This window comes from Callithrix jacchus, chromosome 11, assembly GCF_049354715.1.
Source record: "Callithrix jacchus isolate 240 chromosome 11, calJac240_pri, whole genome shotgun sequence".
NCBI classification, from domain to species: domain Eukaryota; kingdom Metazoa; phylum Chordata; class Mammalia; order Primates; family Cebidae; genus Callithrix; species Callithrix jacchus.
Window position 1 is genome coordinate 56305927 of NC_133512.1, and position 12256 is coordinate 56318182.

At 34.2% G+C, this 12256-nt stretch overlaps 1 protein-coding gene across 1 annotated transcript in view; it reads right to left on the bottom strand.

Moving 5' to 3' along the window:
* The window catches only part of VPS50 (VPS50 subunit of EARP/GARPII complex), a 141145-nt gene that overhangs the window by 23552 nt on the left and 105337 nt on the right, over positions 1–12256 (bottom strand). The window contains exon 21 of the mRNA XM_002751602.7: positions 4259–4380. Within this exon, the coding sequence (XP_002751648.2) occupies positions 4259–4380 (122 nt within the window). The remainder of the gene's footprint in view (positions 1–4258; positions 4381–12256) is intronic.

Sequence of the window (12256 nt, forward strand, 5' to 3'; positions counted from 1 at the left end):
TTATCATCCATGTAATACTTAGCTGAGTTTCCACCTATTGTTATATTTTCTGTTTTCTCTCCTTGGTTCTTCCTTTCCTGCCTTTTGTAATTATATGAATATATTTTTAGATTTCTAATTTAATATTCCTGTTGGCTAAAGAGTTAAAGTTACTTGTATTATTTTTCATGGTCATTCTATGGATTACAATATTCATCACTGCTACACAGATATCTTGCTATACAGAAATCTTGCAACCTTATACATCCATACCCTCCCCACATACTTTGTGATAGTTTTTATATATAATACATCTACGTATATTATGAACTCCAGGAAGACTATGCTATGATTTCAGTGTTAAACAGCTCTATGGTTTATAAAGAAAGTAAGTGGATAAAGAAAAAAATTATCTTTTGAATTTCCGCAGGTAGACTACATACATTACTAATGCTCTTCACTCTTTTCTAAAGATGTAAGTTTTCTGGTGTTATCATTTCTCTTCAGTTTGAATAACTTCCTTGAGGAATTCTTATATGGCCCTTGTGATAAATTCTTTTTTTTGTTCTTTTTATCTAAAAGTATCTTAATTTCACTTTCATTCTCAAATGATGTTTTTACTGGATATAAAATTCTGAAAAGACAGTATTTCTTTTTCTTTTGTACCTTCAAGGTATTGTTTAACTCTCTTTTAGCCACCATAGCTTTTTAATGGGACGTCAGCTGTTAATCAGGTTATTGGTCCCTTTTTATACAATACGTCTACTATGGTTTTCAAAAGAATGTTTAACCATAGCATAACCTGCTGGACATTTCTTTATGCTTACTCTTCTTGCTGTTCATTTAGCATCTTGTATCAGTAAAATTTTGGACAAAGTTTCTTCAAATATTTTTTCTGACCCATTCTCTCTCTCTTCTTATCCATCTAATATTCCAATTACATGTATGTTTGAACATGTGATATAATCTAACATGTTTGTGAGGTTTTTTTGCTTTTAAACGTTTTTATGTTCTTCACTTTGAATAATTTTGATTTATTTTTCTTTAAGTTTACATATTCTCTCTTCTGTCATGTCCATTTGGCTAGTAAGTATATTGAATAAATTTTTTTGTTGTTTCCTGAAATTGCATTTTTCATTTTGGGGATTTCCCTTTGGTTTTTTATTATTGTCACTACTAGTACTTACTATTTCTCTGCCAAGATGTTCATGCATTTAAAATGTATTTTATTTTACTTCATTGAAGATGATTATAATAGCTCATTTAAAATCCTTATCCCTTGGTTCCAATATCTTAGAGTTAAACTAGATTGATTTGGTGCTGTGTCTGTTAGGTAAAGTTGGATTATATCACCAACTTTATTCTGGAGATTCTGGATACTGTCATTCTTCTCCCATAAATACCGTTTCCTTTGTTTTCAGTACATAAGTTTCTTGGCTAAGCTTTAACTATAAACTGCCTCTTGTGTAGCAGCTCTGGTCTCTGCTTATGTATTTTTTTTCTTTCACTGGGTGCGGTCAGTTTGATCATGGAATCACGTATCTCCCAGTCTGAGATACAGGTAGACTGAATTTGGAAATCCCCTCACTTGATTTTTTTTCTGCTGCGCTTCCTCCATTCTCTTCACTGTTCCAAGTTTTCTGGCTGCACTTTTCTGATTCTCCAGTCCATAAAGACTTCAGGTTTTCCCATCCTTGCCTCCCGTGGGCTGCATGGACTGCACTGAGCCCTGAGCTAAAAGCCATGGGAATAAAATTTATTTTCATAGCTCCCCTTTCTCCCATCTGCAGACTAGCATGAACGTCCAATCAGAGTCTGTTTGCTGCTTCCATTTACTCTCTAGTGTCTTCAAATAGTTGCCCTTTCCATAACATTCAGATTTTATAGTTGTTTTCTGCAGGAAATATTATCTAGAAAGGTCTTAGTCTGTCATACCTGGAATTAGAAGTTAATTCATTTCTTAAATATATAGATACCTATTTACAGACCTTCTACAAAGAAACAGTTTTCTTAATGAAAGGTAGCCTTAAATGAGGCTCACAAACTGTTGTCTAGTAAGAACCTTCAAAAGATTTACTGGGATGGCAAATAATTACAACAACAGTCCATACACCATGAGTGTCTACTATGTGTTTACTATTGTTTTAAGTAAGTTATAGAATGGTCTTTACAAAAAAGACTAAACCAGAAAGACCACAGAAAACATAACTTAAGAGGTAAACAGTGGAAAGCTGGGGACAAGGCAAGATAAAGCAATGCTATGAGTAACATATTATAATAGAATCCAATAGGTCAGATATAAAAATAAAGCATGAGGTGGTAGGTTATAAGCAGTTCAGTGAATATCAGTAGTTTCTGGAGGAATTAGTATCAATAGGAGCAGTCCTTTGGACTAATGTATATACTGTGTCCACAACCAATGATTTCTAGAAACCACAACCCCTTAGAAAAAGATGTTTATTTTTCTACAAGGAGCATCCATCCAAATTCTCTCACATAAGTCCCTTTCTTCTGACAGAGAAGCAGATACAATCATATAACCTGTTTTTCCAAGTCTACACATTACCTGATTTCCCTTCTCCTGCTAACACTAAGATTCAACAGCTTATGGGGCAATTCGGAATATTTATTTATATTTCTGAGTATGAAAACTTCCATGATTTCTATTGGACCTGAAAAGCTTATTCTCTTAGGAAATTAAAAGCTACTGCTTCAATATTATACACACACATGTGCTTATTTGTGCTACTTATTTATTTATAGATTTTCTTTTGTTTCAGTATAAATAGCTCTTAATGAGTCTTACAGAACTGAAAATGCTTTAATTATAAAATTTCAGATTAGTGTGTGCATAACAAACATTAAATCAAATATCCAATATATTTTACAATAAGCACCTAAATATACTTTGCTAAATTTCTAAGGTACTAATGAATGCCATTCTGAAAAAAATTTGTGTCAGTGTATAATCAGCTGGGAAATCACGCCCCAAACCATTCGGTTCCCAAAAGTTTCAGAAAGATCTTATTTTAACATATTTTATCAATAATGTGGTCTGTAACTGTTCTGTCCCATAGGATACTAGTCACATTACTATTTATACTTAAAGATAAATTAACTAAAATTAGATACAATTAAGAATTCCATACCTAAGTCAATTAGTCATAGATATTTCAAGTGCTCAACAGCCATGTGTGGCTAGTGGTTAGCATACCGGACAGTGCTAATACAGAATGTTTCCACTATTGTGAATTTTCTTAGACAGCACTGGTTTAGCGGCACAGCCCAAAAGACAAAGTAAGACTCACCTACAAGATGAAAACATTCTGACAATTAGCTAACACTCTACAGTCTGCCTCCGTTAATATTTATTTAGTGAGTTTCTAAATTCAGAGTGGTGAATTAATACATACTTTATAGCACATAAATTCTGCAGCAACATTTTGTCACTGGTCATACTAGCGTTCTTTATAAGAAATAGCTTTCAGAATTAAGAACCCAAGAAATTCAGGTCCTATATAAAATGATTATGCCTTTGACATATTTGTGATCACAGCGAGGTTATAACTATTTATATAATAAATGTAGTTATGCACTGAAATTTGCATTTTTTAAAAGATATGAAACATAAGTAATATTATTATATATTCATAGGACTCAATAGAATGTTTTTACATAGAAAACTGCCAAACATCTATGAAAACCACATAATTAATTGTAAAGTATTAAATTAGTTACCTGCCTAATATTGTGTTACTTTTTGTGAGTAGTAGAAAAAGATATATTCAATAAGAGCTTTAGAAACACAAAGAGGAGGTACAGAAAACATTAATTCTGTGGAAGACAGATGGCTGGGTCAGTTCAGATTTTTAATTATTTTAATAAATAATTTTCATTATCTTCTAAATGTATTAATGACTGCTAAGGTTGTTATCCAATATTTAAAATGTCTCATTTACTGTTTCATATTTTACATGGGGCAAGATTTAAATAAAGCAACCTGTACATTTTTCATTGCCGAATTATCTCAAGGTTAAAAACAGATGTTGTACTTTTTCTGCCAAAAATTTGAATGTGTTCATCATACCAAAGCTTAAAATTAATATATAAATAAGGTAATAAGGCAAACGGAAAGCTGATATCAATAATTTTGTATCTGATGCATAATCTGCAAAATAATGATTCTGTGTATCTTCTGCAGAGAGAATGAAAAACTTTAACATTTATAAAGTAAATTTTAAAAGAAAGATTTTTTTTTTCCCTCTAAAGGTGGACTTACTGAATCATTCCGACCAAAAAAGGTATATATTGCATACAAGTAATAATCAAATAGTTGAGACATGAAATGAATAACATCAAAGGCAATTGGCTTAAGAATGTTCATCATCTGCATATATTTCCCTGAAAAGAAAAAAAGAATCAAAAATTAAGTAAAATAAAATTAAAATGTTAGTCTATAATTACAAAAAGACAATAAAATTACTAAAATATTTTAATATAATGAAATATTGCACACCTTCACACTAGCCATGTCTCACACTCAGTAGTCACATGTGGCTAATGGCTACTGTATTGGACAGCATAGATAATGAACAGTTCTATCATCTTTGAAAGCTATATTGGAGAGTACTAACATAAATAATACAATGATATTTTCCTCTTACTACATTTTACTGTTTCCCAAATTTTTATGGAACTCTTATACTCTTCTACAAATGACACTGTACAAACAAACACCAGTTCTCTTTTCTAGGAGTTTCCATTTCAAATAATTTCTTGGAATATATGTAAGTTTAATAGAGTAAAATATAATATATTTAAGAAAATATTTATTTTTCATAAGCTTATACACACATAGCACAAGCAGAAAAGCAAGAGGAGAAATGATACATGCAAGGGACTGCCCATTCCCCTGAATACTAGCCCTGTGAAATCTTGTGTCAGAGGCCAAGAACATTTCTTTATCACTCTATCATTCAAAAGCTCAATATCCACAAAGTGCAAAGAACATATGTTTCTCATTCCTTTTTTTGGAAGATGCCAATATCTCATTCCTTTTCCTCTACATATACAATCAGATATAGTCACAGAAAGAAAGAAAAACAACATAAATCAAACTTCTGCATTTACAAACTTGTTAACGTATTTGAAGGATTCATTCGAGATGAGATGAATCAAATAACTACAAGTCCACAATCTGTTTCTTTTATATGGGAAGCAATAGGAAAAGAAGCATATCTAGTAAAAATGCTCTATACCTTCTTCTGCAGAGGATCTTAAAACAGGCCATGTGCGTAATTTCCAAATAAGCCAATAATTCAGGTGCTGTCTCTACTTCACGTAACTGCTATAATTTTAAATTGGTACGGTGACTCAAGCCTGTAATCCCAGCACTTTGGGAGGCCAAGGGGGGTGGATCACAAGGTCAAGAGATCAAGACCATCCTGGTCAACGTGGTGAAACCCTGTCTCTACTAAAAATACAAAAAAAAAATTAGCTGGGCATGGTGGTGCATGCCTGTAATCCCAGCTACTCAGGAGGCTGAGGCAGGAGAATTGCCTGAACCCAGGAGGTGGAGGTTGCGGTGAGCCGAGATCATGCCATTGCACTCCAGCCTGGGTAACAAGAGCGAAACTCTGTCTCAAAAACAAAAAAACAAACAAAACAAAACAAAAAAACACCATGACTCAAGAGAAAACACATTTACTGCAGTACAAGAAATGACAAATGTACTCTAATGGAAATGTCTACTATCAAAATAATTTCTTTAAGAACTCAGTACATCTTTCTTAATCTATATGGGAAATGATTTTAAGTAACAGATGGTCAAGAAGAGAAACACAAATACATATCAAAACAAAGTAAAAACCACTCAACTCAGATTATATTCTTATTCCTATTTAAAAATTCTTCTGTTTCAGAATCATCCTTTGCAATTATTTCACACAGTCAGACATATTTTTGAAAAATCCCATTTGAAAAATATTTGAAATATACTGATCCTAAAACACTCTGGATCATTATGCAGATATTTCCTCAGTTACAAAACATATAGTTACTTAAGCTCCAGCTTGTTAACATATAAAATAATGCAACACTGTGAAGAAAAAGTATTACATTACTCAGTTTAAAAAAAAGAAAAACAGAGATAAATAAGTAGAATGAGATAGAATGCAAATAAGTAGGCTGACATGCATCTAGAATACAAGGTCCTCTCCATTCCCCACAATATTAACCACTGTTTAAATATCTAATCCTGAGAAAGGATGTAAAAATGAATTATTCATAGGTAAAGACCTTTTAAATGTGTATTCAGAAGAAAAAAATACCTGTTCCTTACCACTTTGAAAGAAAATTAACACATAAGGATATTAATTTATTTATTCAACAAACACTTTTTGAAGCCTCACTATATACTTTGCCTTGTATTAAGGAATGAGGAATTACACAGAATCCTGGCTGTTGCACCTTAAAAGGCCATACATAGAAGAAAATAATCAATAAGCAGACCATCAGTATATTACAGAGAGAATAGTGAGGACTCTGTCTTTCCAGTTCAAGAGAACAGAACAGGCAGACAGTAGACATTTGGAGGCTTAAGGAGGCGTATACGCCTCCGCAGATCTTACTGAATTAAAAGAGAATCTTACAATGAATTAATTCCTTATCTATGAAGAGAAGAGGGTGAGAAGGCAAAGCTGGTAGGTTTGAGCCCAAGAAAATAAAAAATGTCAAAACATTTCTAGACTAGAGGTTGGTAAATTTTTCCTGTAAAGGACCCAAGGGTCGATAGTTTAGGCTTTGGTATCACACAGTCTGTGTGACAACTATTCGGCTCTGCTGTCTTCTGTTTCAACTGCTCAACTATGCCACTGTAGCACAACAGCAGCTACAGACAGGCGATATGCAAACAAATGAGCATGGGTGTGCCAATAAAACTTTATTTACAAAAACAGGCAGCCGGCAGCTCAAAACATCTGACATCTCTAGATGACAGACAGTAGATGGGATCAGGTTGATGGAAAAACAAAGAAGCCAATAATACCATAAGAGGGGCACAAAGGAGGTGGAAGCTATTCAGGAGGACAATAACTAATTAGAATCAAGCTGGAACAGCAGGAGTGAGAAACAGGACTGAAAAAGGATCCAACTATAAATTCACATATGGGACAAACTGTACCAGTCTCCACTCCCCCTCCACCACTATTCATCTCTACTCTCCAGCAGTTAGAGGTGTAGGATGCTAGAATTTACCCATAAAACAAAACAGAAAACCTTAGGATTCCTCTCCAACAGAAATGATAAACTTAAAAAAAAAAAAAAAAAAAGATGGGGGGGCAAAGGAACTTAAAAAATAATAAATTGAAAAGCTAAGGCTTCTACCTCATTCTGGGATTTGGAGAATCTGTCCCCATAAAGGCTGCCAGTAAATCCACCCCAAGCCCTTTCCTATTTTCATACAAAGTTCCCAATCAGATTTCTACTGAAGAGAACTAGCCAGCTCAAACATAGTCCTAATTACTCCCAAGAAACCCACAATGGCTATGTAAGTCTTCTATTTTAAATCTAAATAGATAATCAAAAACAACAGGAACATAAAGAAAACTCAGAGTTTGAAAATAAAAAGTTGATCCCAAAGGAAATAGAATAATTCAAGCTAAAAAAAGAAATATAATAATTATGTAGAACTCAGTAAAAAAAAGAATGTGCAAAAATGAGAGTTTAAAGTTAAATTAAGTCTCTTAAAAGGTATGACAAAAGACAATGCTATGGGAAACATTTGAGAAAACAGATATAAAGGACCAATTTGAGTAATGGAGGAAATTGTTTTAAAAAGGAAGAACAGAGAAAATAGAGGTAAAAATTATTAAAGAAATACTAGTGTCAGTAATAGCTGAGGAACACAGGAGCTTTCGGACCATAAGAGTCCACGAACTATCAAACACACTTAGAGAAAAAGAAACCAGACACATCAACATAAAATTCTGGATGAGGAAAAAAACATGAAAAGCTTTCAAAGGCAGAGAGGGAAATTCATCTGAGACAGAAGAAAATGCTCGAAGTTCCAGTTCTGAAGAAAATAATTTTTAATCTACAACTCTATTCACAGCTAAATTGTCATTCAAGTAAAAGAGAGAAAAAAAAAGACATTTTCAGACTGACATGAATTCAAAACATTTACTTCTCATCAGCCTTTTCTGGGAAATAACTAGAAGACAAAATGAAACAGACCAAGAAATTGCCTCCACACTGCCGGCAGTGCTTTTCATCACAAGCGCTTCCTTACTGCTGAATGTGTTGCTGTGAGATGTACTACCTTGATAAAAACTTGAATGCATGGTTCTGAAATGAGCCTGCCTAGTTTAAAAAATGTTATCAGTGGTTCAAGATGTAGTTCAGATTCACTCTATCCTTTACTCCCCCCTTTCAGAGTTCCTCACAGAGAGGGCAGAGCAAGAAGCAGACACACACAGCAGGCCTTGAAACACTGAAGAAGGTTATCTAATGCAGAATGGATGCCCAGGAAAGGCATCTCTTCCCAAATTACCAACTGTAAGAGTTTACTGTTCCTGCCTCCAAGGTATATTATATTATTTCTGATCTGTGACTAATTACCTTTGTTTAGGAGTGAGAGTTAATGTCCCTGATTTCTTCCACTTGCTGTGAAGCAGCAATGTCAAGACCCTATTGACTCTAGGATAAGACAGCCTGGGTTTTACCACTTATCAGATGTGTTATAATTTATCTCTCTGAGCTTCAGTTACTTGGTATGTAAAATGGATATTGTGAAGAATTCATAAGAAAATGCATGTGAAGTCTTTCCAAAGCATATGATATGTGTTTACCTAGCATCCGATACACACCTAGAAAATCTTAGCTATTGCTAATTAAGATAATTATGATGATGATGAATGCAATAGGAAGAGGTATGGGATGTTACATAAAGGGAACCTAACCTAATCTGGAGATGAGCACAAGCTTCACAGGGGAAGTACTGTTTTAAAATCTCTAATCCCAAATCTAGACCATAGGGAAGAGACACAGAGAGGGACTGGCAAAGAAACCAACCAAGTAGCAGCATGGACAAGAACTGGAAACAAGACAATGAGCAGTGGGCCTGCCTTAGCCAACTCATCAGTGGGAGACACAGTGAGAAGCGTGGTTAAGACAAGAAAGATGGCCCCGAGGGATTAACGATTTCAATAGTCAGCCAAGCCACACCTTCTGTGTAGAGGAAGGAATACACAAGTGCTAGAAACGTGGGGGAGAAATTTTTCCCATTGTGGATATGACAAAAGAGAAAATGAGTTTCTCCTGTAATGAAGATTTTAAAAATTAAGGTTTGTCAGTTCAACATCTATTGGCTTCCTACAAAAAACTGAAAAGGGCTTGGCCAGGTGCCACATATAGATGCTACAAAAATGATTTAAGACTCTTTTCTCATCTGTAGGAGTTTATAATCTCATGGGACACAAGCAGAAATAGATTCTGAGTTGGAAGCACATTCATTATTCTTATTCCAGTACACTAATTCGAGAAATCATCAATGAATATAAATAGCATATAAAGCCGTAACCGTACATAAGATAAACTGGAAAAGCTATATATGAGGCATAAAGAAAAGGAAATTTGGGTCAGCTCAAGCAATTCAGGAAAAGGTATTGAATAATAACATGAAGACTAGAGTAGAAAATTAACAAGTCCATTACCTAAATGCCTGGCTACCAGATTTTATTTTTTAAATATTACATCTCAGCCCCCCAAATCTCCAACATCATTTTCTTATGACACATACTGAAGGATGGTGCTTTTAGGATTATGCTCTCAAAAGATCAGCCTATACACACAGCTAGCAACTCAGAAAATATTTTTAAATGTTAAAAATATCAATTCATGTAAATAATATCTAAATATAATATGTTGTCTTCTCGTATTCAAATATAGAAAATTATAGTATTAGTACTTAGAAATATACATATATATTATATGATTATTATAATGAGTATAAACAGAAATACTAGAATGTAGCTTAAAGAGAATGACAAATTTTTTCCTTAAGCATTACATATGAAAATATTGTTTCTTAAAATACAACTTAATCATAAAACAAGGTTTCAAAATTTTAAAACAAATATGTATTGTGATACTTTGGTAAGACTACACTTATGACTTCATTGAACTTTATCCACATATCTGAAATAAGGATACTTTAAAAACAATTTACATTCAAAAAAACAAAAGAAGCTACCGTTTTAATTATCTGTTACGTAATCAGGAACTTTCCTGTTAAATACACATTGTTTTACATTTTAATTAGGAAAATAACAGAAAGGAACCAATGGTTCCGAAAGTGAGGTCCCCCAGACCAGCTGCATCAACATTACCTGGAAACTTGTTAAAGATGCCCATTTTCAGGTTATACCCTAGACCTATTGAATCAGATACTCTGGGGGTGGGGGACAGCAATCTGTGTTTTGTGTGTTTGCTTGTTTGTTTGAGACAAGAGTCTTGCCATGTCACCCAGGCTGAAGCGCAGTGGTGCAATCTCAGCTTGCTGCATCCTTGGCTTGCTGCAACCTCTGCCTCCTGGGTTGAAGCCATTCTAGTGCCTCAGCCTCCCAGCTGGGATTAAGGAGCACTCCACCATGTCTGGCTAATTTTTGTATTTTTAGTAGAGATACGGTATTGCCCTGTTGGCCAGGATGCTCTTGAACCCCTTATCGTCCTCTCATCTTCCCTTTTTCATTTCTAGCATTGTAACTGGTTAATCACACAAACCTAAAATTTGAGTGATCCCTCATCACTAATTTACCAATCCTGTCTTCCGTATTTCTAAAATCTATCAAATCTGTCGTCTTCTCTCTATTACAATAGCCACTGCCAAATACAGGCTTATGCCCTCAACATCCCTTGCCTGGGAGACTTCAACAGTCTGCCATCCAGTCTTCGACCTTCTCTGGTTTCCCCTTAGCCAACATCAATCTCTTATTCACACTTTTTTAAAAACAACGAATCTGCTGGGGTCTCTCCCCTGTTAGAAATCCCTTACAGAGCTTATGTCCAAGCTGTACAGGACAGGCTATGAGGCCCTCTGATACCCGGTTCTTGCCCATCTTTCTTGTCACATCTCCTCTGCTTCTGCCTCCAGCCCCCATGTTTCTTACATGCTAGCAAAGTAGACTACTGCGGTCTCTGAATACCCCATGTCTTGCACATGTTCTTTCTGTCTAAAATGCCTTTACCAATGTCTGTCTTCACCTATGAGAACCTATTCATCTTTCAAACTTAATTAGGAAGTCAGCTCCCACAGTGAGTCAGTCCTTTTACTTGCTACCCAAAAAGGAAAGTTAATCATCATTGTTTCCCTCTGCCTCTTTTCTATTTATGCTTACAACAATATACTGTAATTTTTTTTAAATTTTATATGTTATTTCCCATGTTGGGCTCCTTAAGTACAAAGACGATGTTTTCTTCATGACTGTATCTCCAACAGCTAGCCTGAAATAAAGTAGTGACTCAACAAAAACCTGTTGGACTAAAAATGATGAATGCAATATACATGGCAAAAAAAAGAACTGATTTCCTTAATGTTGAAATTAAAACCTATGATTTCCTTATTATATAAAAATGAGCAGTGGATATGAATAGTTCACAAGTAAATAGAAATGTCTTTTAAGCATATGAAAAGATGCTTCAATTCATTCATAATTAAATACATTTTTGAAAGAGATGCCATTTTTAAACTATCAGACTGGCAAGCACCCAAAGCTGGAGGATACACAGTGTTGCTGAGACTAAGAAAAGAACTATCCTCAAATACTGTTGATGAATGAGTAAACTAACAGAACTCTTTTTGTAAGCCTGTTAGCAACCTCACTGATAAACTGGAAGTATCCATCAAAACTGGAAATGTATACATTCTTTGATCCAGCTGGAGGACGTAGTTACAGGAATTTGTTCTATAGCTCTATCTGTATATGCACAAAGATATTTCTTCAAGGATACTTGCTGTGGCAGTTCGTAGTATAAAAGGACTCAACCTATATGTTTAAAAGTAGAACATGTGTAAATTGTGGCACTTATAATATTGAATCTATACAATAGGAAAAAAGAATGAAATAAATACATACTAAGATAGGTAATACCGTAAGATATTTTAAGTGTAACCTTAAGATACTTGAAGTAAAAAAACCAGATTAAAGACAGTATAGATCATATAATCCAATTTTTAAAACAAACAAAAACAACAAAAAATAGAGGAGAGAAGATATAATTT